General features: G+C 39.9%; 1 protein-coding gene across 6 annotated transcripts in view; it reads left to right on the top strand.

Moving 5' to 3' along the window:
* Positions 1 to 25,354, top strand: part of LOC109031971 (dual specificity calcium/calmodulin-dependent 3',5'-cyclic nucleotide phosphodiesterase 1A) — a 423,891-nt gene that overhangs the window by 346,969 nt on the left and 51,568 nt on the right. For 4 of the 6 annotated variants that reach the window (XM_072302257.1, XM_072302260.1, XM_072302258.1 and 1 more), the window contains exons 3-4: positions 2,008 to 2,172; positions 24,262 to 24,469. In XM_072302257.1, the coding sequence (XP_072158358.1) occupies positions 2,008 to 2,172; positions 24,262 to 24,469 (373 nt within the window). The remainder of the gene's footprint in view (positions 1 to 2,007; positions 2,173 to 24,261; positions 24,470 to 25,354) is intronic. The other 2 variants (XM_072302261.1, XM_072302262.1) reach the window with 1 other exon arrangement.

A 25,354-nucleotide genomic window follows, 5' to 3' on the forward strand; every position in this document is an offset into this window, starting at 1 on the left:
CGCAAATTGAGGTAGGAGTGTTCCTACCACAATGTCGATGATGGAGAAATGTGTAACTGCGCACGCAATATAGCGTAGTATCAGCAGCTATCGTCATCTTCTACCATCAAATCGAAGCGATACTGCGGAAGGCGCGCTGAGCAACTATTCCACCTCGGAAGTATTGCGCGGTATCATACGGGATTGAAGGCGCCCTAATCTTTGTAAATTGACTGGTATCGTTTACCACTGGGTAGAGTCCTACTGATTGTACGATTTGCGGATCGATTTTCGTAAAACTGGGCCCCGTGTGGAATTTTTTGACGGGAAACTTGGATTTCTTCTCAAATTTTCAAAATTTGAAAATCCAAGACGGTGGATGCGGCCTAAAATGCTTTGTAGTCGATCGCCTGTCAGGAAACTTTGTGCCAGAAGGTATTTTTGACGTATAAGTGGAATTTTCAAACTGTAAAAATCCAGTGTGGTGGAAGTAGCCTAGAATAGCATCTTGGAGCTTTCGGAAATATACGACTTCGCAATCGAGATACCTATTCTTTTTCTATCCAGTTTCAAAATCGATGTACTCTCATTTAATTCAGACCTCGATATCGGCCCGCTCTTCAACTTTTCGTGTTGAGACTACTTGTTTACCTGTTCTTGTCTTTATTTTTTTAAAACACTACCTTCCTCTGAAGAATATAATTCATAAGTAAATATGAGGAGAATCGTTCCTCTAAAGTAGTTTCTGCTGCGTGAGGATCCTCATCTTCTTGACGGTCACCGGTCTCATACTTCGCTTTTCTGCGAGGTTCATGACACCCTCAAACGTCCTCGATCCTGTTATTATTTTAGAATTTTTGTGATTTTCGTAAAAGTTAAAAATTCAAAAAGAATATTTTTTTCAAATTTCCTCATTTTACATGATGACTACCCTGGAGAGATTTCAAATTTGATGTAATTTGATGTTTTTTTTAACGACCGTTTGAAAGCAACGGTCTGTATTTTCTCTTTTGCAATGGAGAAAAAAAATGAAGACATGAAAAATCCCTCCGAAAAGAGCGGTATTTTTAGTGCCTTCTCTTAGGACATCGGAATCTCAACTACGTGCGGTTAAAATGAACCTTTTTGATGAGACAAGCCCTCCGAGTTGAAAGCTATAGTTTTGATGATAAAGCCTATTCGAAGTGTAGATTGTTCAGCCTTGAAAATGACCATGTAAATGCTGAAAACTTAGACTTTATGTTCTGTTCCTCAAAAACCGGCTCTGATCCTCATCCATATCTTATTCCAAGGCTTCTCTCACAACAAGGTTTTGTTTCAAGCAGGGGTCAACAGTTTCCTCGTGTTCTCGAATTAAATGGCAATTTTTTGAAACATCTTACCATTCTGCAGAAACTTGATTACGAATTTAAATTGTTTACAAGTCCTTAAACCCTCGTAAAAGCTCTTACTTTCACGAATGAGATCTTCCTGAAAATTCCTCGAGGAGCCCTAATTTTAGTACTGAAAAGCTGTCAAGAAACCTGTTCTGTGACCAAGCATGCATTTCAAGAGGCCGTTCAAGTACTACGTTGGGAACTTTGGCCAAAATTTTTTAACAGCCCTCTCCTTTGTAAGGTGCCCGTAAGAGATAATTTCTCTTCCTTTGAAATTACTTAAGATTGGCCTGATCCCTTCCCCCCATTAGTCAGAAAATAACGGAGGATTTGAGTGATTCCCATTTTATCTGAATTTATACGTTCCTTATTTTTCAGTCTTGTTTTCTGATTATTATAATGGAGAAAGCTTGAAAAGTAGCTGGACAAATGCATTTCATCAGATTTTCTTAGCCTTTAAATAAGGAAGCTTGCGTAAAAGAAGACTTGGGCGCTTCTTTGCTCCCTTGTTAGAGCCGCAAAGTAAGGTGAGACAAGGGCGATCCGGTGGAGTAGTTGAAGTATTACTTGAACGGCCGACGCGAGGGGGTTTTGGGATGGGGATGGAGCTGAGCACGGAGTAATAGACGATTGTGTTGTGGTGTGGTTCCAGTGGCGAGTCCGCCGGAGAGTTGTATCGAGTCCGGCTCCCCCGGCACCCCCGGCGCCGCCTCGCTACCCGGAGGCCCCTCCTCGAGGCACCCCCAGCGTGGTGAGCCACCCCCTCACTCGCCCCCGCACCCGGTCGTCCCGCCTCCCCGCAACGGACAACTTTCCAGTGAGTAAATCCACCACTTTCACTTTGACCCTCCCGCATCCCCCGCCCTTCGCCCTTCTCCCCTCTCGCTCCTCTCTCTGGCCTTCGCCCTCTGCTCTGGATTCTCGTCCCTTCCTGCTCGGGCTACAGCATGCCGCATGCTTCTCCAGCCAGTGACGTCACTTTTCATCCCTCGCTCATTGCAGCTCGCTTCATCATCTTTCCTGGTAAAAGCTTTGCTACCTCTTTAACCGCATCACCCGCAGGGTTGCCGCACGTGTCCCTTAAAAGCCTCGTCCAGTAGCTACGTACGTAACACAACTGGGAATCGGTATATTGGTGCCTCATGGGTCCCTTACGAGAAGGAGACAGTGTTCGAAACTCACCTTGGAATTTCAGGAGCCATGTGGCGCCGCAAGTTCGATTTTCAGGGGCCATTGAGGATTTTCCAGGGTCCAAATTGACTTTTCGCCCATGTATCATGGCGTATTTAGTGAAAGTCAGACGCTAGATGTTTTAGTTACAGAACTAATAGCGGGGAAATTTCGAAAAATCACCAAACATAAAAACTAGGATTTTTTTTTTTTTTGGGGGGGGGGCAATTTTTAGGGGCCACGATGGCGCAGAGCCTTCATTTTTTAGCTGACATGACCGATTTCTTAGGCGCATTTGGCGCGTTGGCGCCTGTGAGTTTCGAACACTGATTTTAGAGGCAAGCTTTAAGGGAGCCTTTTGCCTTCTATGTTTTACAGAGTTGAAGGATCGCAAAAATTCTGACATCTCTTCACGTTTTCACCTCCAAAAGTAAAGGAACGGGGTCAATCTAACTTTATTTATTTCTTACGGGGATTGTCTTTGAACTAGCTGGTAGAAAAGAGTCCTAAGAATCAGAAAAAGCGTCCTAGTTATTCATTTATGGACGGTTCATAGTGCAACTTTATGGATGGTTCAAAGTGTGACTTAATGGACCATAAAAGAGGGTGAGAAACCATCATACAGAGTATTCTAAAAAACTTTGGTCGAATGAACCTGTGCATAGTGTTGAGTTAATACATGATTCAATTCCTTTCACAGTGCTTTTGGTTCCTATTATCGAATTTCCAAACGGCGGAGAGCTGAAAAACAGTTGAATAGCACAAGCCAGATTAAAGAACGAGTTGGATAGCGTGGACCGAGAGTGCAGTTACACGGACCGAAAGTGGGGTTCTGAGGATCAAACATGAGGCCTATTTAGAAAACCATACTTCGGTTCATACCAACATTTTCCTCTCAGCATGGATGCTAACCGATCAGTACTTCACGTAAAACACAATGATCACTTAGGAGGTTTCCAAGTTCAACTTAACATTACTGTCAATGATAAATAATCTTCCCTCCTCAACGGAATGTTCAAGGATATTTCTAATATGTTCAACGTGTTTTAACTGATTTTGTGACAAAGAAACATATCTCAAGATACGTCGTTCCGTCCCTTTTCAAGTTATCCGTCTTATAGTTCAGCTGCACCCCCGGCCCCTATGAGGCTCCCCTAAGTTAGAGTACCTATATTGAGAGAGTATGGCCACTGGAGTTACCACCTCTGATTGGCTCATCCATCTTAGGCTGAATGGAGCCCTTAGGACCCAAAAATGGCGGACGCCATAAAGTTAATGTAATGCAAAATGATTCAAAATGTAGTTGTCTTTGCTTATCGTAACGAGAAGTTTACCCAAATGCACTATTGCGACTTTTTTACATATTTTTAAGGCTAATCGTGTGCAATTTTTGAGAAAAATGATCTTAGATGTAGTAAGGTTGGCAGCAAGTGCGGTTGGTGATAACCGTCAAAAGTTGGCAATGACCCCCCTCCCATCCTCAAAAACCAAAACAAAGCACCGCCATTTTTGGGTCCTAAGCCTCTCCATGGGACCCAGTGGCCATACTCTCTTAATATAGGTACTCTACCCTAAGTTCTTCGGGTAATTCTGGGAGGCACGGATTATATGGGGTTTGAATGTGTATGGCAACTCTGCGATGATTCGACTATCAGCACCTCTGCCGCTCCCACCGGGGGCCACTTAGTTCGGACCCCGTTACCGCTGCGCTACAGCTCAAGCGAGAACAAAAAACTTATCTCCGTGTCCGTGTTTCTGAACCCAACTTTTGTTCGTTATTGCATCTCTTCATTGATAGCGTATATTAAATCTCCGCTCCGCTGTAGCTCCGTAACAATGAAACCTGGTTTTTTTTGCATTGTCCAGTGTTTTCAACAATGAGCCCCCCCCCCCCCGCGCCCCTCCCTCCGTTTCTATAGCGCTCGAACTTTTGAGCCCCTGGTAGACTTCTCGCTTTGGCCGCTCGCTATCTTCTCTGCGCATGCTCTGTGTTCTCCGTGTCTGGAAACATTCCCAATTAAAGTGCATGATATTTTTTAACAACTTAGCGTAGATTCATTAGAAAGGTAAATGCGACGAAAGTGGATTTCGGTTACCGGTAAGGTTTGATTTCTTAGTCCGATGCTACCGTGCTAAGAAAGGACGTCGTATGAACCTTCAAATATTACTAAATTTCCGTCATGAAGAACACTTTTTTGGTGGATAAACATGAAAAATTCTCCTAGGTATTCAGGTTTCTTTATTTTTTTTATTTTTTTTTACCTTTTATTTATGTATTTCACCTACCATGACCGTATTAAGAAAGTTTACATTAGCTTGACTAAATGACTAATTTAGAGCTAACTGGTGGACAAAGGGTTTTTAAAATTAAATGACGAATAAAAATCTCTGCAAAATTGAAAAATCAATGTCCAAAAATTTCCTAAGCATAACGAATTTTATCAAAGAAAATTTGGCAACGCTTGAAGGTTCAATCGACGGTTTTAATCAGGGAGGCAGAATGGACCATAAGATATTGGGTAAGAATTAGACCGAGTTAACCAGAAATGATCTAGAGTCGAATTCTTGGGAAGAAACTTCGTTTGGATAGTTTGAGCTTTACTAACCACAAATTTACCGCAATTTTACATGCAGCACCACGTACATTCACAGCAAAAGTTTGCTTAAGATTGGCGCAACAATCATTCTTTGGATTATGAGGTTTGGACTCTCGGAGTAGTTCGGAGAAAACTGTTCAATTTATCAACTCCTTGGGTTATGGTGGTTAGCGGTTGGCACAACCACAAATGGACGTATTTATGCTAAAGGAAACTATGTGCATAGGATTTGCAAGTAACATAGTTCCTTTTAGCATAAGTACGTCCAATTGTCTACCGGATTTGAGTTCCTGCCAAGAAAACGCAATTTGGTGGTCAAAGATTTCCATCTCTTCAAGCTCGCATGGATGTCTTCTCTCTCTTTGCCTCTATTCTCTCTCTTCCTCTTCATCAATACGTCTTTATACCAGAAACTAGGGGCCTGAGGTCGCTACGCGGCCGCTAAACACTGAAAGGGAACTGCTCGTAAGAGATCATTGAACAACCACGTTCAAGTTATTTATTATAATTGAATAGCAACTTGAATTGACAATAAATTATGAAAGAAGATATAACATGCTCTGAATGGAAATTGAAATTGGAATTTTGAATTGATCATCATTTAATAACAATTTAAATTTATAATCTGGAAACATTAAATTATTCCGGAAAATAATTTCGGACTTATAAATGTGAAGTGCCAGTATTGTGATGCCTTGCATTTCAAAAAAGAGGAGGCGAACGGCCATTTTAACAGATGTTGTCGTAATGGTCTTCTCAGACTTGCCGAGCCTGAAATCAAAGACCAACTTCGCGACCTCTTCTCCAACCCCATTTTCATGACCAACATTTTGAGGTGCAACAGTTGTGTGGCTTTTGCATCTCTGTCTGCTTCCAAAGCTTATATAATTTTGAACCAAATCTTCTGCCATCGAATACGAAAAATCATGGAGAATTTAAGTTTTATGTTGACCAGCTTCTCGAAAGAAAAATAAAATTTCTAAGGAAGTCTGCAACGTAGCAAAAGGAGAAACGTCGTCTCTCATTTTGCCCAAAAATATGTATGTATAAAATTGAAGGCATTATGACTGGCCTCTCTCAACTTATATTCGTTTGTAACGATAAACAATGGGACGCGTTTGCTACGGCGCCTTGATACAACTATACAACCTCGACGGATGTCCGTATTGCGTTCAAAAAACTGAAGGCGTTTTGACCTCCTACGCACAATACCTGTAGTTGATTCGATCGACAAACGCGTTGGTCGGCGGTGACGGGGACTTGATGCAACTATTTAAACTTGATGGATGTCCGTATCGCAGTGACTGAAGTGCGAAACCACGTATCTCTATTGCGGTATTTCAAAATGTCCGTCCTTAATTCATTTCTTCAATATTAAGCTTCAGTATTAATATATCTCAATAAATTTAATTTATAAGAATCTCTTCCATTAACATCGTAAATGCTCCGTCGAAACGAATACGGCAAATCACGCACCAGTCGCATTTCGCCACGCCGTTCCATACGCCGCAAGGAGGGGTTGCGAAAAACATGCCCACGCCTCGCAGGACGCCCACGCTTTGAACACGGATTCTACTTGACTCAAGACAAAAAACAAGCAGGAAGCTCCAACGCATTGGCGTCGGAGAGCGGCTCTGGGGGCAGTAGTTGTAGTCAAGAATGAGGGCCTAGACACATTTTGTCATTGATGTACAATCCGACAACTGTCGATTCAATCAACGAAAACGATTCAAACTGTCGAATCGCCCCAATGGCCACGATAGTTGTTAGACGTTTACGGTTTCCCTGGTAACCTTTGTTTGCTATCAGCTGATATCAAGTAATATGACTAGGAAGCTCCAACCCAGTGGTTAAAGCTTCCTTAACCGCGAAAACTTTAAAATTCAAATTTTCAAATTTTGAACGTAAAGTACATTTTTTCCATCACGAGATAAAAGCACAAACAAGTTTTGAATTGTTGACTGTATCACCATGATTCCAAAAATACAATACACAACATAGCATTGACTAACAATAAAACAGTATGCAATAAAATAAAGTCATGACAAGGAACATAGCCGAAAATGGCGCCGATTCCCATCAACCAACGCGCGGTCTCTACAATGTAACATGCTGCATTGATACTCCCCAACTGGGACCGTCCGGAATAGCAGCTCTAGTGCAAGCACCAGAGCCGCTAAAATTGCGAGACAACGACGGTTGACGGTGCACTACGCTTCCGCAGTAAATTCATCATCCACGGCCATTTCCAAGGAAACGAACGAACCGGGCAGCCGAGTCATCAGACCGAAGAAAAATAGGACGGGAAAAAGGAAAAACCGCGCATCTCCCGACGGGACCAACGTGACAACCGTTTTTCCCGAGGGGGCGAGGGGGGCCGGGCACGCCGGCCGATCCCTATATTTTTCCCGCCGTCGGGGGACCGGGACGGTCGAGCCGGTACCACCCGCGCACGGATCGGCCTGGCGGTTTGCGCTGAATTTTGACGCAAAGAAAAGGCTTACGGAAATATATATGGTGATATTACCGTAAGCGCCATCGAACGTTGTCAAGTTTAACCTCATATTTTACTAATTTTGTAGGAGAATGGTCGGAATGAGTACTTGGAAAGTGTCAACCTAATATTCTTCACTTTTCAATAATTTGATCCATCAACATTTTAAAAAAAAGTTCGTTTAACGGTTTTTTTTATTAAAAAAAATACCACTTCAAATAGCCCGCAAGGGCTAATCCCGCACTGTTAAGTCCCATCCCCCTCCGTCCTAACGGAATAACCAGTCCCAGGCAACCATTGTTGGAGACCATCTAACTCGGGTCGCCTGGCCGGGAATCGAACTCGGGACCTCCCAATCATAGAGCTAGCGCTACAACCACTACACCGCAAGAGGCCGACAACCATTTTATTATCTACCAATATAGGAACGCTATATTCTCTCCTGGTCCTCTTCGTCCGTCACTTTTCCTTGAGGTTCAGTTTGGCTAATTCTGGTAAAATGTGTCAAATCAAAATTAGTTCTGTTTTGGTATGCTCTTATATTTTCGGAAATAAGGAGGATGACCCTTCAAAGATTTGAATTTTCTCAAGAGACAGAAAGTTTGGTTGAGGAGCGACTATACGAGGGACGGGTGGAAATTGCGACTAATTGGTGGCGTAAAACGAGAAATTAAAGGCAGAATTTAAGCCCCTTCTGGGATTAGTTGGACGTCAGGAACAGCTCCGGAACGAGAGTTATGCCACAAAAGCTGTCTCATCACTTTTAATCTCTGAAAAAATTCCTTCAGGCTTAAATCCTTCTTTTTTTGCCTTTGGCGTAGCGTAATGTTCTTCCTTTTAAGCTATCTTGGGAATAAGCTCCACCTTTTTACGTATTCCTTTTCTTACGGAAACAGCAAATTGAATATTTAATCAGCCTAACTTGCTTGAATACGTAGCTTCTATGTACATGTTCGCGTGCTTCTACAAATTAATTCGTAATTCAATTAACTGTCTGCTTTTCAATTTCTCTCGACACGTCTTAATATCGTAAATTCAATTCATCCAGTCTTCAATCACATTTTTCAAAAATCCATGATCTTCTCCTCTCGTATAGTGCTCTTTTTACACGAGTTTTTAGCAAATGAATTGTACTGTACCTGATCTGACCTCTGAATACATTTTCTTCATGGTTTAGTTATTTAAGGGTTCCTAAAAAAAAAATAAAAAAAAACTCTCATACTATTTTATACAAAATATCATACCAAGGTTCCCAGCGATCTGGAAAACCTGGAAAAGTCAGGGGAAAAAATGGCCTGGAAAACATGGAAAAGTCAGGGAATTTGCTCCAAAAGTCTGGAATTTTTTCGAGTACTGAGAAAAAAAATTTAATAAGTAAACAGATAAAAATAAAAGAATTGTGTGTGTGTTACTACCAAACCAGCACATATTTTGTCGGCGTTTAGCCGAGGGTAAAACCCTCGTTTCCACCGTCCACCACGAGGAGGAACCGACATCAGACGGCAACGCTTCCATCGTCCAACTTACAACTCCCATGGCATTACGTTAATTTGAAATTCAAAATTTTGAAGAAATTTTGAAGAAATTGAGAAGAAATTTTAAAAGACAAAGGCATGGGGCTCATGCCTTTGTTTCACTCGAGATCGGATGCCCTATAGCCGGTCCGGACCGACCAGTTTCCTCCTTAAGATCTCTTCTCCGTTCTGCTTTTTTCACACGGACTCCCGCGCGAACGAAGCACAACGGATCTACTCAGTTCCTACGAGATCAGAGGTTTAGTCGAGTGAGATTTAGTAAGGATAACCAGTGACCTCTTCAAGATCTCATGCCATGAAGAGTTGGGTCGGCGTTCTGGGCGCACCCTCACTCACAACAGTGAACAATTCGCCAATGACCGAATGCAGGGAACTCCTCTACCACCGTGCGATCCAGCAGTGAGACAACAAACTCGTAGCTGGATACTCTCTACAGAGATAGAGATTGCTGAAACTTTGTCCGGCTTGTTCGGCCCAGGAGAACAGAATACCCTGAGCCACGAGACCCCGGGACTCTCGTGAAGTATTCGGCTCGTCCTGCATCAAAACCTACTTCAATCTGCAACATCGCCTCAACCACCAGCCCGTTTGAGAGGTGTCCGACCCTCCGGTTCTGACTTTGCCTGGTCTAAAGTGTCCCGGGGGGGATGACGGCTTTAGACTTAATGCGCAAGCATCGGCAGATACCGGAGGTTGACCAGTACAGGATTGCCAGGCTTCGATCGGTCACCCCTGCAATTGGTCACTGACGAATCGCGCAAAGTCGGTCACAGATCGGGATTTTCAGACCACTGTGTACCGGTTGATCCTTGCACCTCGCGGTTCAAGGATATGGCCTAACTACTATCAGTGGTCCTCTGAAGATCATCGTTCCCCTCATGTTCCTCAGGTTCCGCTTGATCTCTTCCGTAAGCCAGGGATATGGGCTAACAACGAAGGTAATAACGTACCAAGGTTCCGCTTGATCCAAGGCTGCAATGGATATGGCCTAACATCCAAGGTGTAAACAGCCCTGCTGCGCGCGAAGCAGGGCACCGAGGAAGTGGTTGATCCATGCCCGAGCGTATTAGGGATATGGGCTAACAACCAAGGTAATAACGTACCAAGGATGCGCTTGATCCTAAATTGCTCGTTACGATGTGTGAAGAGATATGGGCTAACAACCAGAGGCGAGGGAGGGTGCAGAATCACAACAGATTTGCCGGCGTTTGGCACGGGTCAGAGACCCGTCCCAGGTCCACCACGAGGAGGCTCCGGCACCAGACCCTTTTCTCTCTCTTCTCACGTTTCCTCTCGCTTTTCCTCTCGATTTTCTTCTCACTTTTCTTCTCGCTTTTCCTCTTGCTTTCCTTCTCGCTTTCCTTCTCGCTTTCCTTCTCGCTTTCCTTCTCGCTTTCTTTCTCAATGTCCTTCTCAATTTCCTTCTCAATTTCCTTCTCGCTTTCCTTCTCGCTTTCCTTCTCAATTTCCCTCTCACTGTTTTACTGTGTGCTTTCACTGTTTTATTCTCTTTTATGTTCTCTCTATTCTTCTCTTCTTCATCTCCCATGTCTCTTCTTTTCTCTCCTCTCTTCTCTCTTTTCTTCCTGTTCTTTCTCTCATCTTCTTCTTCCTCCTCTTTCTATTCTTCTCCCTCTCCTCAAACTTTGATTTTACCTTATACGAAGAGGTACTTTCACAAATGAGCCGTAAATAGTAGTTTTTTTATCGTAGAATATAGTCTATTTGATCCCCAGTGAATCTAGTAGCCAGTAATAGACTTCTGACAGTGCTTCAGAAGACAAACGCACACTCCGTCACCGAGACAGAGAATTTACGAAGGAAGTGATTCGGTCACTTCATTCGAAGTTAGGATAAGTCTCAAAATGGTGAGCAATAGAAAAATGTTGAACATCTTATTTATAATCAAGAATCTCATTCCTAGACAAAAGTCCTGAGGACAGAAGAACTTGCGATCCCAGTGGCGTGGCGTGAATTGCGATATATCGATTGTTAAGCCATTTAAATCCATGGTGAAAAATCAATTATTAAGGTGTTCGCTACGAAAACCCTGTTTATCGATCCTTTTCCATAGGTTTAAATGGCCGATAAATCGATATATCGCAAAGCGCGCCACGCCACTGCACGAGCCGTCCATTTTTCATCATTTATTCCGGTAGAAATAACGTTGAATCAATAAGAAACTCAATGAAACACAACTACACCGTAACACACTCGTTCATCATATGTATGAACTGATATTAATCAAAATTAATCATTTATTGTCTCAAACTGTGTTTTTTGCTAAGTCCTGACGACGGCTGAGGCCGAAAAGCTTCGACTATTAAGTTCCTGAATTTCAAGTTAACGTGAGTTAACAGTTTATTTTAACCCATAGCACTGGCTACCCAACAAACCAAAAATTACACAAAAACTACTACCATAATGTTGTAAATCAACACTTTCAATACAAATTGTCATTGAAAGAGCAAAATTGACCAAGACGGATTATAAATATTAGTCGTAAAACAGTAACCTCAGGCGGAATTTTTTTCGTTTTGCAAAACAACCTCTAGTATAGCAATAATGAAAGTTTTGGCGGTTCACTTGCCTCGGCACAGTGAAGCTAAACTTAAGAGAGCTCATCGTTTCCCGCATGAAAGAGCGTAACTTCATTTCAATGTTGCCAAATGTCCCCTCGCAAATTGCATATTAAGTAGGAGGATCTTGAATTTTCCTAACTGGAAATTTCATTGATAATTTTCCCCGAGATTTCATGCAAAATTAAAATAAAAATTACACTGGCACATTTTCATTAATTTGTTTGACAAAGTTGTGCCTGAAAATTGCACAGGCATAACTTTGTAAAATAAATTAATTGTTTGAGTCAATTTGGTGACCTTGGAATGGAGTTACATTCCTTCGTACGGGAGACAAGTTTTACATTTAAGCGTCTGGTCAGTTCTACTTATATGTGACAAACAAGGGTTAAATGGACTACATTTTGCAGTTAGGAACTAAAATGTGTGGCTCATCCTTAAAAACACTTTTGTGCATCGGGAAACTAATGGCTCATAAGTTATTTCCAAACTGAGTCAGAAATTATAGTTCCCAATTGCAAAATGTGGTCCAAATGAGTCAGGAGGCTATTGGAGCGGAGGAAAACTTATTATTCATGTGGAAGCTACCTTTTATAAAAAAATGCCGGGCCCCTTTTACTAGTGACCAGATCTGTAAGAGGAGACCTATCTTTCTGGGGACAAAATTCCTTTACTCAGGAAATTTGATCCTAAATCTCAAAAACTGTCGTGAAGCTTGAAGACAAAAATTCTTAGGTTGTAGAAAAATGTTGTTCATGTGTTCGCAAAAAGTTAAGAACAATTTTCTTCCGGAGGAGAAGGTCTTTTTACACAGATCCTTACACAAATGGACTGCATTTTGCAATTGAGCACTAAAATTTGTGTCTCAAGTTTAGAAACAACGTAAGTACCCATAGTATCAAATACACATAAGTGTTTTTATAGATGAGCCAGAAATTGTAGCTCCGAATTGCAAAATTTAGTTCAAATTAAGTAACGTTGACTCAGACCGCTCTCGGCGCTCTCTGCTCAATCTTCACCAGATTGAAGGCAAGAAGGAAGTAAAGCAGTCGATAACCTAACAAGGTTTAACAGTTAATTTCCACCACGACGCACTTTTAGACCCCGGCTCGTCAAAAATTCTTCCATAGACACGAGGCACTCTGGAAATTCATGAATAATCATCCAAAATTGTTACATATTGTTACTTTGCTCTATGATGACCCATGTCTCCAGTAAAAATCTTAGCTTGAGGATACGTCTGGTTTCAGAAATACAGCGTTGACAAGTTTCCATATTTAAGCTTCAAAGATTATCGTATTATCAAGTATCTTACTTTCTGTAAACAACTGTCATCGGATGTTTCATGATATTTTAAGACATTTTATCAACAGTAAGTGTACATTTTTCAAAAAAAATACGTTAACAATAAATAATTTTTCTACGTTAATGCTGTTAATTCTGTTGATACAGCGTTGCAAACTTGACATCACAGACCTATAAAAATGCTCATTTTGTTCCATTTTTGAATTAAAAAACGAACTTATTGACCACCTAAAGGTATGATAATGTGGTTTAGCTGAAATTCTATGATAAGATTATTCTTGTGTAAAAGTTTTACCGCGAGTGTAAGTATAGATTTAACGATACAGCGTTGCAAAGTTTATGTATATAAGCTTTAAAAATGATTTTATTTTTAAGTTCAGTGTTTGTCCGTTTTTTTTGGTTTTTTTTGGTTTTTTTTTATGAAATAAACCATTTAGGTTATCTGCAGATGTAAGATTGATTTGTAGTGATACAGCGTTGCCAAGCTTACAATTTTGAACTCAACGAAATATGATTTTTTTTTTAAAATTTTTTTTTCCAGTTTAAGATAAAATCAATGGGTATCATCCCTCATATCAAGCCAAAATATCAAGGTCTGATGTCTGTTCCAAGTGACAATTGGTTTTTGCAATAATACTTTCGCCAAGTTTATTCACAATTCTCTCCAAGCAATAAATAATAGACGATTTTAAAATAAAGATGCTTCCAGTAGTTATTTGATTTTGCTTATTTTTTTTATTTACATTGACATTTTTTTCTTTCAATTTTATATGACTTTCTACCGTACATTATTTTTCATTTTTTTTTTTTATTTTTGTATTTTTTATAGTTTTTTATCTTCTTCCTTCAAAATATTTTATTCATGTGATGCTTCAGTATCAGTCCTGTGTTGCCTTCAAATCTATAGAAAACGCCTCAACATGATGCCAATTTTAAACTTTCACCCTCCAAAAGTCATATTTAAATAATTTTAAAATTCTCTCTTAAGGAGGCGTCTGGGTTTTTTATACATTAACGCAACAGTAATTTAAATATTCTATTTAGGTTTTAAATTATATTTTATTGTTTTGTTGGTGTATTTATTATTTTTCGTTCATTTAATTTACTTTGCATTTTTTTTTTCTTTTATTTCTTTAATATTTTCAAAATCTTCCATTCTTACGTTCAACATACTCAGTTTTTTAAGGCATAATGAATGTATCGTCTATATCAAGATTTATTTCTACTTAAAAAAACCCAAACGCCTCCATATTCTATGTTAGTTTCTTCATTACACCTGAAAAAGGTTGAATTTGCAACTAAGTCTAGGCAGAATATTTCAGATCTTGAAAGCAACGCTGATGCTGAATCATCCATTGTATTCCAAAAATCCTCTGGAATTACACTTTAAAGTAAAATAACTATTGGAAGTATCCTTACTTTTAACTAATTTTATACAATCGAATGTTAAAAAGAAAAGCAGATAAAATTTGCAACGATGTTATTTTAATGCAATTGTCACCCAGGATCAACATAAAGCCTCCACATTTCGCTTCACACTATTAACCATTAACTCATATTGTATCTTGTCTCCAATACAATAACCAGAAAAAGTAGACATTTTCATAGATGAAAGATGTAAACTTGGCTGTATTGCCCAAAATTATCGTATGCTGATTAAATCTATGCTATACGTCTAAACTTTGCAACGCTGCATTGCCTAAAATTATCGTATACTGATATAAATTTTACTGTGAGTCTGCGAGTATCTCTAATTGTATATTTTATGTCTCAAATACTGCTACAATATACAAAACTATAAAAAATGGGTATTTTTAAAGGGCAAGAATGTAATTTTTGCAACGTTGTACTGCTATTAACGGCTCATCCACAATTTGAAACTTTTACTACGGATTTTCTTATAATTTTTCAGTTACGCGTCATGTTTACTTGAAACTTACATTACTTGTTACTTACATTACTTTGAAATTGGCTTTTGGAAGAAATTCTTCAAAAATATGAAGATTTTTAAGACTCAAACATGCAAACTTTGCAACGCTGTAGCTCCAAAACCAATGGCGTGGCGTGAATTGCGATATATCGATTGTCATGCCATTTAAACCTATGAAAAAGGATCGATAGACAGGGTGTTCGCAGCGAACACCTTAATAATCGATTCTTTACCATAGCTTTAAATGGCATGAGAATCGATACATCGCAATTCACGCCACGCCACGCCACTGTCCAAAACCAAACGTATCCTCAAGCTAAAATTTTTACCGGAGGCTTGTCTCATCATAAGGTTTCATTTCGGTCACGTACGAATGAAATCCCCGGGTTTCCAAAAAGGTCGCTCCTCTGACATAAGGACTTATCTCACTTTTCACATGAACCCCAGAAAGCATGGATTTGAATGTGACCCAGGGCTCACGAGTAAATTGAGATTCGCCCTTTCGTCAGAGGAGCGACGAAACGGGGCCACTCATTGGGAGGCTTTTTAATCTATTTTCCTCCCTCAATTGGACTGCATTTTGCAATTTGGAACTATAAATTCTGGCCCGGTTTAAAAAAAACGCATGTGCCATTAGTATCCCTATGCACATAAGTGTTTTTTTCAGATGAGCCAGAATTTATAGTTCCAAATTGCAAAATGCAGTCCAATTCGTCGTTACCTTCCACGAAAGAACATAACTACATTTGGATTACATTTTGCAATAAGGAACCACTATTTCTGACTCTTCCATAAAACCACCGTTCTGCACAGGGAAACCAATGGCATATACGTTGTTTCTAAAATGAGCCAGAAATAGTGGTTCCTTTTTGCAAAATGTCCATTTCATTGTTGCCAGATTCCGCCTCGTAAATTTGAATTTGTAAAGGAAAATGTTAGGTATTAATTGTACATTTCACGGATTTTTCCGCTGATCTCATGAAAAACGAAAATAAATTTGGATAAAGATTTCGCTTTCTCGTGTTTGTGAAAAATTGAATTCTTTGAATCAATTTGACATCCTTGGAATGGAGTTACGTTTCTTCGTCCGGGAAATGACAAAAAATGTAGCTGAATCCTGTCGTAGCGAATTCAGTGAATAGTTTATTCTGCAGAATCTTGGAAAAGTAAGACAGTTTCAAGGCATTATGTTCCGTAGTTCTGCAGTATTACAGAAACAGAACATCAGGAAAAACTGGACCGCGTTAAACAGAAAAGAACCAAGCCACATCAGCTATTGCCAAATTTAACAGAGGAATTTGATTTTTTACGAGAGAACGTTTGTGCGGATTCCTTTATGAAAATTCTAAGGAATTTGCTTTGTATTATGGAAAAAATTCATAGAAATTTTCACAAAAATCCGCACAACTGTTTTCATGTAAAAATTAAATTGCCCGATAAAATTTGGCAATAGCTGATGTGCTTGGTTCCTTTCTGTTTAACGCGGTACAACTAGGCACCATCAAATGCAGTTAAAATGATTCTACCTAAAATCGCCTAATGATGACAGCGGCGATGATCAGCGTTTAGGAAGAATGAGGGGCTTGTAGGACAAAGCGCGCAAGTGCAGTTTTTGCTACCTCGAGAAATATGTGTCTAAAGTCTCGAAATTACATGGAGCCTTACGGCAAAATGAAAGTTCAAACCGACTTTTTGAAACTTAAAAATTGAAATTCAAGAGGGAATTTTTCACAAAATATGCACTAAGACTGTAAGTACTACATTACTTTTATAAGGCACGCTACTTTTTTTATAGTTTTACTTAAAATCATTAAAATCTCAACTTTTTCAAAAACTGCACTTACGCGCTTTGTCCTCCAAGCCCCTCAAATATTTTAGCAGCCCATTTCAAAAATTGAAATTATTGACGGTAATCGATTCATTAGAGGTTGAGGTGATTCGATGGACTTAATTTTATGAGTCAGAGCGACGTGCGATATATCGCATCGATTTGTTCGATAATTTGAGCTACTTGTCATTTGTTTCGAATTTTGAGATCGCACTTCTGTTGTCATGAGACTGAAGAATTCATGTTCCAAATTTGACAAAGAATTTCAACGTAATGAAGACGTAGTTTTTTTGAAGGAAAAATATCGCATTCGATACTGATATCGAAACTGCACTCGAATATGATATTTTTCCTCTGAAAAAACCACGCCTTTAATACGTTGAATTTTTTGATCGTCCATAAATGGACGCATATTTTGTGTCAGAACGACATGCGGTATATCGCGTCGATTAGTTTCATTTTTTCATGCAGCTACTCGTCATTTTTATCGAATTTTGAGATCTCAATTCTGTTGTTAAGAGACTAAAGAATTCACCTATTGAATCTTGATTAACAAATTCATCGTAATAATGTCGGTGTTTTTTTTTTTTTTTTTTTTTTTTTTTTTTTGACAAAATATCGCATTCGATTGCAGTATTTTTCCTCTATTTTCCTCGCGCCTTTAATACGTTGAATTTGTTCATCAAAATTGGTAAGTGAATTCTTTAGTCTCCTGACAATAGAACTGCGATCTCAAAATTCGAGAAAAATGACTAGTCGCCGGAAAAATGGAACCAATCGATGCGGTATATCGCATGCCGTTCTGTCAAAATATGGCATTCATCGAATCACCTTAATTTTCGAAATAGAAGGAAGCTTGAAAGATCTTACCATGAAGAAGTGATGATCTGCAAGGTCAGGAACAGCTCTGACGCAGGGTGAAGACTTCCATCCTAGTTCATTGCCTCCACGAATGTTGGCGAGACGAGAAAAATATTGGCTGCAAAGAAAAAAATTAAAACCTTTTAGAGATAAATTTAACGTATCACATTGTTGCACATTGTCTATTATATGGAACCTCTTAACGAATAAATTGAAATAATTTTGAAAATAATGGAATAAAACTGCAATTTTTACCACAAAATTACAATATTCTCACATAATTTAGTTAATAATAATCAATTTTTAACGATTAATCATTTTCATATCGACGACCTAAGGTGATTCGATGGACGCCATATTTTGTGTCAGAACGGCATGCGATATATCGCATCAATTGGTTCCACTTTTTCAGCTACTCGTCATTTTTCTCCAATTTTGAGATCGCAATTCTGTTGTCAGGAGACTAAAGCACTCACTTATCAATTTTAACAAAGAAATTCAACGTAATAAAGATGTGATTTTTTCAGAGAAAACATCGCATTCGATACTGATATCGAAACTGCCCCCGAATGTGATATTTTCTCTCTAGTAAAACCACGCCTTTATTGCGTTGAATTTCTTTGTTAAAATTGATAAGTGAGTGCTTTAGTTTCCTGACAACAGAATTGCGATCTCAGAATTGGAGAAAAATGAGGAGTAGCTGAAAAAATGGAACCAATTGATGCGATGTATCGCATGCCGTTCTGACACAAAATATGGCGTCCATCGAATCACCTTAAATTAAGAACCAAGCCTCTTAATTTAAGCGGATTTCGTTTTGATTCAAGCAAAAATCCGATTGAATCAAGAATATTTTTTCTTGTCAATGTTTTCAAGAGTCCGGACTCTAAATGCAATGTGTTTTTTTTTCCAGTGTTCTGTAAAGATATCAAGGCCCAACAGTCTACTTGATTTTCCTCGAAAAAATAAAATGGTAGCATAAATTTTACTGGAAATACGTGGTTTCACACTTAAGTCATCGATATTAAATGTACCACACTTCTCTCGTAAAAAAAGAAAAATGAAAAAAAAAAAAAAAAACATTTGGTTGATGACATCAAGCGACTTACCGAATCAACGCTGAGGAATACACGTGAGAAAATTGACTTCCGAAACCATATCCGCAAATCAAACTTCATAGAAATATCACTGAAAAATCACTACCGAAAATTCGCGCGAAATGACAACCGACACAAGAGACGAATACTAACTCCACTTTATGTAAAATACAGCAAACTATTACACTGGACAGAAAAAGAAGAGGCATGCTGACGAAAACTTTCGGCGGATAGAAAACTTGCGGAAAGTAAGGCTGTTCAACTATTCACTGCACCCTCTATATTCACGAAATGAATCACTGAGAAAAATTTTAATAATAAAGTACCGAACGCGAAAATGAAGTACCGAACACGAAACTTGTTCAACTATTCACTGCACCTTCTAAATTCACGGAACAATTCACCGAGAAAAATTTTAATAATAAAGTACGGAACACGAAAATAAAGTACTGCACACGAAACTACACTGATGGTAATGCACTTGAATCACACGACTATCACACGCGGTCCCGAGATGAATGTATTTACGATGAAATATACTTCCTATTTGATTTTCCTCTACGCTCAAGCTCAACCCCTACGGCTGCGCGACTTCGACTGACCAAAGTCCCGAAAGTTCCGAGCCCTCGAGGTCGCCAACGTTTTCCTTGTTCTTCTCGAAAACAAAAGAGTGGCTTCGATTTCCAAAATATCCCTACATTTCGGGTTTCCCGGGTGAAAGGTCAGTGCAAGCTCACAAAAGAAAATGTACTCAGTGAACTGAAAACCAATTGGATGTATTTCTATCAAACGGAAATATGTGCATTAAGACATCAGCCCTGAGACCCATAAGAATATATACATAACAGGGCTCATGTCATATGACACATAGTTCCGTTTGTATTATTGTTGTAAATATGTCCAATTATTACACTAATTAATGAGGGTACTTGGATTTCCCGGATTAATTCATCTCTCACTTTCCTTAAATTTCCTTTTTTTGCTGAAAAGTAGTGAGGGTTCGTCCATGAATCACATAACCTATTTTCCCCGACCTTTGACTTCTCCTTCTCCCTTTGTCTCAGATGTCACTTACCTCCAGACACCCCCCTCCCCCCCCCCGAAAAATTTTGTCATTTCAATCGTGCCTCCTTTTTTGCGTAGGTGTGGGTCGTCACGAACCCTTGCCACGGGCGTATAGACATATGAATTCAAGTGTTTAAATGACTCAGAAACAACATAAATCACATAGGAAAAATCTAGAATCCACTCCTTCAAGTCATTTCTTGATTGTAATCGGCTCGGCTTGAATTCTGCCGTGCTAAGGAAGAACGCTGCACGAAAATTCGAGAGTTGCCAAGTTTCCCTTGATAAAGCATGTATTTTTTACGACATTTATGCATATTTTTCCTTTAAAATTTCAGATATTTACATTAAATTGCGTGCAAAATCGTCTGAAAATTTCGGGGGAAAATATTCACAATTTTCCCGGTAAATGGTTCAGTTGCGTTGGTCACAAAATCGTGGTTTTATGCTTGAATTCTTGTGGGTCAGCTAAAAATAATAAGATCCGTCCAAACAGCAACTTTCTACGTTCAATATTAACAGAGATATCGCCCTTTGAAAAGACAGGTTTTTGATGTCATCCATCGCGGTGGTGACACCCTTGGTTTTTTCACCTTGCTTTCATCCAAGTATCACGCTGAGTAACCAGTGCATCACTGACTGATAAAAGCGAGGTGGAAGAAACCAAGGGTGTCACCACCGCGGTGGATGACGTCAAAATCCGGCTTTTTAAAAGGCGATATCTCGGCTAATATTGAACGTAGAGAGTTTGGATGGTATTATTTTTAGCTGATCTACAAGAATCAAGCATCGAAACACGATTCTGTGACCATCGCAACTCTGCCGTGCTTAGGAAGAACGCCGTATGAACATTCAGGCGTTGCCAAATTTCTTACGGCAAATCACCAGTTTTCTGGAAAATTTGTAAAGATTTTCCTTCCGATTTTTCCGATAATTTTGTTCTCAACTCCACCTGCGGTTCCTGAAAATTTCAAGGAGATAGATTCATACCTTTCTTCAAAAATAACTATTTTCTGAGAGGAAATTTGACAACTCTCGAATGTTCATACGGCGTTTTTCCTTATTACGGCAGAACTGACCCAATCCGGTTTTTATCAGAAGAAACTTGGCAGCGTCTGAAGGCTCTTACGACGTTCTCCCTTAGCACGACAGAATTAGACACTAGGATTTGGATTCAATGTCCTATTGTCATGTTGCCTGGATTGTGCTTTGTGAAATCCTCTCGGACCCGAGCATCCGATGCGTCTCAATCAAGATGATCAGGATGCATTTCCCCGAAAGGGCAATTGCGCCGATACGAATTCAATTTTGCAATTTTACCCCCAAGGTAAAACGAACAAAAAACTTCTTCAAAGATTAGTACCAAGACTTGGTGAAGAAGCTTACCCACTATTTTTAATGCAATGTAGAAGCAAACAATGCTACAAAATCTAATCTATAACAAAGTTCTATAAACAATACGGTCTGACTTACAGTAATAATTAAAAAAAAATTAAATACATGAATTTTTCCGGGATCTGTACTCTGCAGGGGATTAACAGTTTTGCTTCATTTTTAAAAAGTTTAACAGAGGATCTTAATTTATCCACTGATTCGCCCATTTTGGACCACTGTGCGATGAACATTTGTGAAGCTGAACACAATTCAATGCATTGTGGACCGATAAGAACATTGATAGCCATGAAAACTGCAGGAAACCGACAATTTTTCTTCCATTTTTAAAAATTTGACAAAGAATCCTGAGTTATCCACGATTTCTCTCCATTTTGGACCACTATACGGCCGAATTTTTTGGAACTGAACACAGCTATATGCACAGGGCCCCATAAGAACATTTACAGCCAAAACCCATTAAAAGGTCTAACTTTTACGTCCATTTTTCCCGTCTTTTTGCTGTACCCTGGTAAAAATTGGCAGTAGAATCTGTGTTCCAAAATACCATAGACCTAAAGCCGGCTGTAAGATTTTCAATAGCTTCTATAGCCGGATGCACAATTTCTTATAGCCTTTTTTAGCCGATGGCGACGAAGCAACAGCCAGGCGATAAAGTGTATGCTAAATGTTACGAATAACGGATGCTAGGACTTAGTGAGTTTTTGGACTACCGCTCTATTTTTGGGCCGTAGTATCTTGATTTATTTTGCGCGCAGTGGCGTGGCGTGAACAATCGATTATCGATATTTCCTCATTTGAAGCTACAGTGAAGAATCGATTATTAAGGTGTTCGTTACGAACACCTTGTTTATCGATTATTCTCCATAGGTTTAAATGGCAGATTAATCGATACATCGCAAAGTACGCCACGCCACTGTTTGCGCGGAAAGCTGCGTACTTTTGAAGGATGCCTGTCATTCCTAATATGTTGGAACGCCTTCAATTTCGTATGATACTGTGCAATACCTCTGGTGTGAAATAGTTGCTTCAAGCGCCGTGGTACGCTGCTGCGGCGCGGCGGGCGGGTAGCCAGAGCGAAAAGCGCATTAGCGCCTACAAACCTAACAGGGATACTTCAAGCATTGCGCAATGCGTGAAGTATCCCTGTTAGGTTTGTAGGCGCTAGTGCGCGCTTAACTCTGGCAGCACGCAGCGCCGCTCCACTCTGTGTTAGGCTCCAATATATAATCTCGCGGAGTCAGCGTTTTTCAACCCATGATTTTAAAATGTTTGCACATCCTATATGGATTATACTCATTTTAATTGATGAAAAAAAATATGTATTAAAGGAAAATATAATGTGTGTTTTGTAAAAATCATGGAGGTTCCGTATCAAACTTGCTTGATTTCCAAAGCGCACGAATTTTTACACAATTTCTTATAGCCTTTTATAGCCGATGGTGATAAAGTGTAAAGCCCGGCGATAGGAGCTATAGCCCGGCTGTATACTTTTTTTTATCGCTTCGTATCGTCCGGCTATACGATTTGCTCCGCTTTCTACAGCCAGCTATATGATTTTCTATTGCCTTCTTTAGCCGGCTATAAGAATTCCTATGGTATTTTGAAACGCAGCTCCTATCGCCGATTTTTACCAGGGTTAAAATGCTGTCCAGAATGATGGCGATTTGGCAACTCCCCCCCCCCCCCATTTTCTAAAAAACCGTGCGTATACTCAAGCTTTAATTTTTACCAGAGTTTTAGGGTACCATAAGGTATCGTTTGGGCCCGGTTTCAGAAAAATCCCCGCTGACCGAAATTGTGCCATTCTTGGCGTCGCTGTTTACAGTGAATAATCGGAATACATTTTGCAATTCGGAGGTACAATTTCTGGCTCATCGGTAGAAACACTCATGTACATATGGAAACTACTTGTACATAAGTTGTTTCTCTAAGTTGTTGTTCCAAGTTGTAGCTCCTAATCGGAAAATGTAGGTCAACTATGACTCTTCCAGAAGGCCGTCTGCGAACTACGTAGGGCACTTTTTATGCTTCAGTTTCTCCTCTAAAAGGACCTCTAAGGCAACTCTAAAATCCTCCCCTCCCCTCACGATGCTTTATTGACTTACCTCTTCGTACCCCCATTTCGAGAAGGAGCGGAAACAAATGACTTAGGTATAAATTTGAATGGAACATTTAAATCACGAAAAAACCTGTAGAAAACCTGGAAGAATACCCTTTATGTAATACCGCCCACACTAAAATAATCCATTGGGAGAGGTTGAACATGAAATTGACTGCATTTTGCAATATTAGGAACTACAATCCCTGGTTCATCCGTAAAAACATATACGTTTATAGGGAAACTAATGGTATATACGTTGTTTTTAAACTGATCCAGAAACTGTAGTTAAGCAAAATGAAGTCAAATCTCTGAACCGATACTGCAAAGGATGAGGGGTATCAGTGAAGGGCTAAAATCTGCCCTTTCCCGGAATTCTAAGATTGTTCGATATAACCACCACCACTCCACCACCACCCCTCCCCCCCCCCCCCCGAAGAGGAAAATTACTGCATTTCAATGTTGCCATATTTACCCTTACATATTGCATTTTTACGAGGGAAATCTTGGGTATTTCCTCCTGAAATTTTCACTGATTTTCTTCAGATTGAATGCAAAAATCAATAATAAATCGGATAAAAATTGCCCGAGCACATTCTCGGGAAAAATCGAATGGTTCAAGTCAACGTTGCGGCAATGGAATGGAATTACATTCCTTTGTGCAGAAAATGACGAATTATCCGAACATTTCAAGAGAAAGTGTTCATAGCCCTCCCGAAAAATAAAGATTTAATGCAAAGAAATTTGGGAATAATGGAACGTAGATCGGACATTGTTCCTCAGGACGGAAGAGGTAGAAGTGTGCTCAGTTAGCGAGTCCTGCGGCTTTGTCGGTGAGCAAGGGAGCTTGGAGGGTGGGGGGGGGGGGGTGATTGATGTTTTTGGTGGGTGTGTGAGGGGTGACGCACGGCCATGTTTGATGGTGTGTGACGTTCTTGGTTGTGTGTTGCAGAGCAGGGATCCCTGACGATCGTGCGACGGAGCAGCACGAAGAAGAGCCTCCAGCGAACGGTCTCGGCCTCGGCCTCGCATCCCTCCGGCTCCGGCTTCGGCTCGGAGTCCCTGGACCTGGACAACGAGACCCTCGAGAGGGTCGACCTCGCCACCGAGAACTTGCCCGCCGTCGACACCCCCGATGCCTGCGACAAGGCCGCCCTCAGGTAACTACTCATTCCTCACCCCTAATATACATGCAAACAAATTCAATGTTCATTTAGCATTTATACTCTTAAAAACATGTCCGACAAATTTCAAATGCTCGTTTTACATTTTAACAAATCCTAACGTAACTACGCCCACTGCAAAACCTACAAATTAAAATGTTATGTTAGCATTTTTGTATTGTAAAATCAGCATTTGAAACTTGTCGGACATCTTTCTAACAATATACACGCTAAATCAACATTTCTTTTCTTTTCCGTGTGCCTAAATCCTCAACCTCCAATCTCACATTCTATCGTGTACAGGCTCAGGATACAGTGTTCCAAACTCACAGGCCCCAACGCGCCAAAATCGCCCAAGACATCGGTTATGGCACCTAAAAAATGAAGATTCTACGCCAACGTGGCCTCTAAAAATTAATCCCCTCCCAAAAAAAAAAAAAAAAACAACAAAAAATATTAATTTTTCTGTTTGGCGCTTTTTCGCAATTTCGACGCACGGCGCCAGATTCCAAATTTTCACTAAATGCGCCATGATCCATAGACATTAATTCAATTTGGCCCCTAAAATTTGAGCTTGATGGATCACATGGCTCCTGAAACTCAAGGGTGAGTTTCGAACACTGATCAGGAATAGCCAGAATCATCGCGCAATTAAATATATCAGGGAAAATGAGGCAATCTCCCAGCTCATTGTTGAGGTGAGTTACTAGACAAGGTCTCAACTAGAGTTATATACGTCAATTTTTTTCTCTTCATACTTTCCCAAGGAAAACGAGCCATACAACGAGAAGTTCAAAAATCAACCCTTTAACGAGATATCAACAAGTATTTTCGAGGCAGAGCAAAAAGGAATGATGACCCCTTGAATGTTGAAATCGTCAG

This window comes from Bemisia tabaci, chromosome 7 (genome assembly GCF_918797505.1).
Source record: "Bemisia tabaci chromosome 7, PGI_BMITA_v3".
NCBI lineage: Eukaryota > Metazoa > Arthropoda > Insecta > Hemiptera > Aleyrodidae > Bemisia > Bemisia tabaci.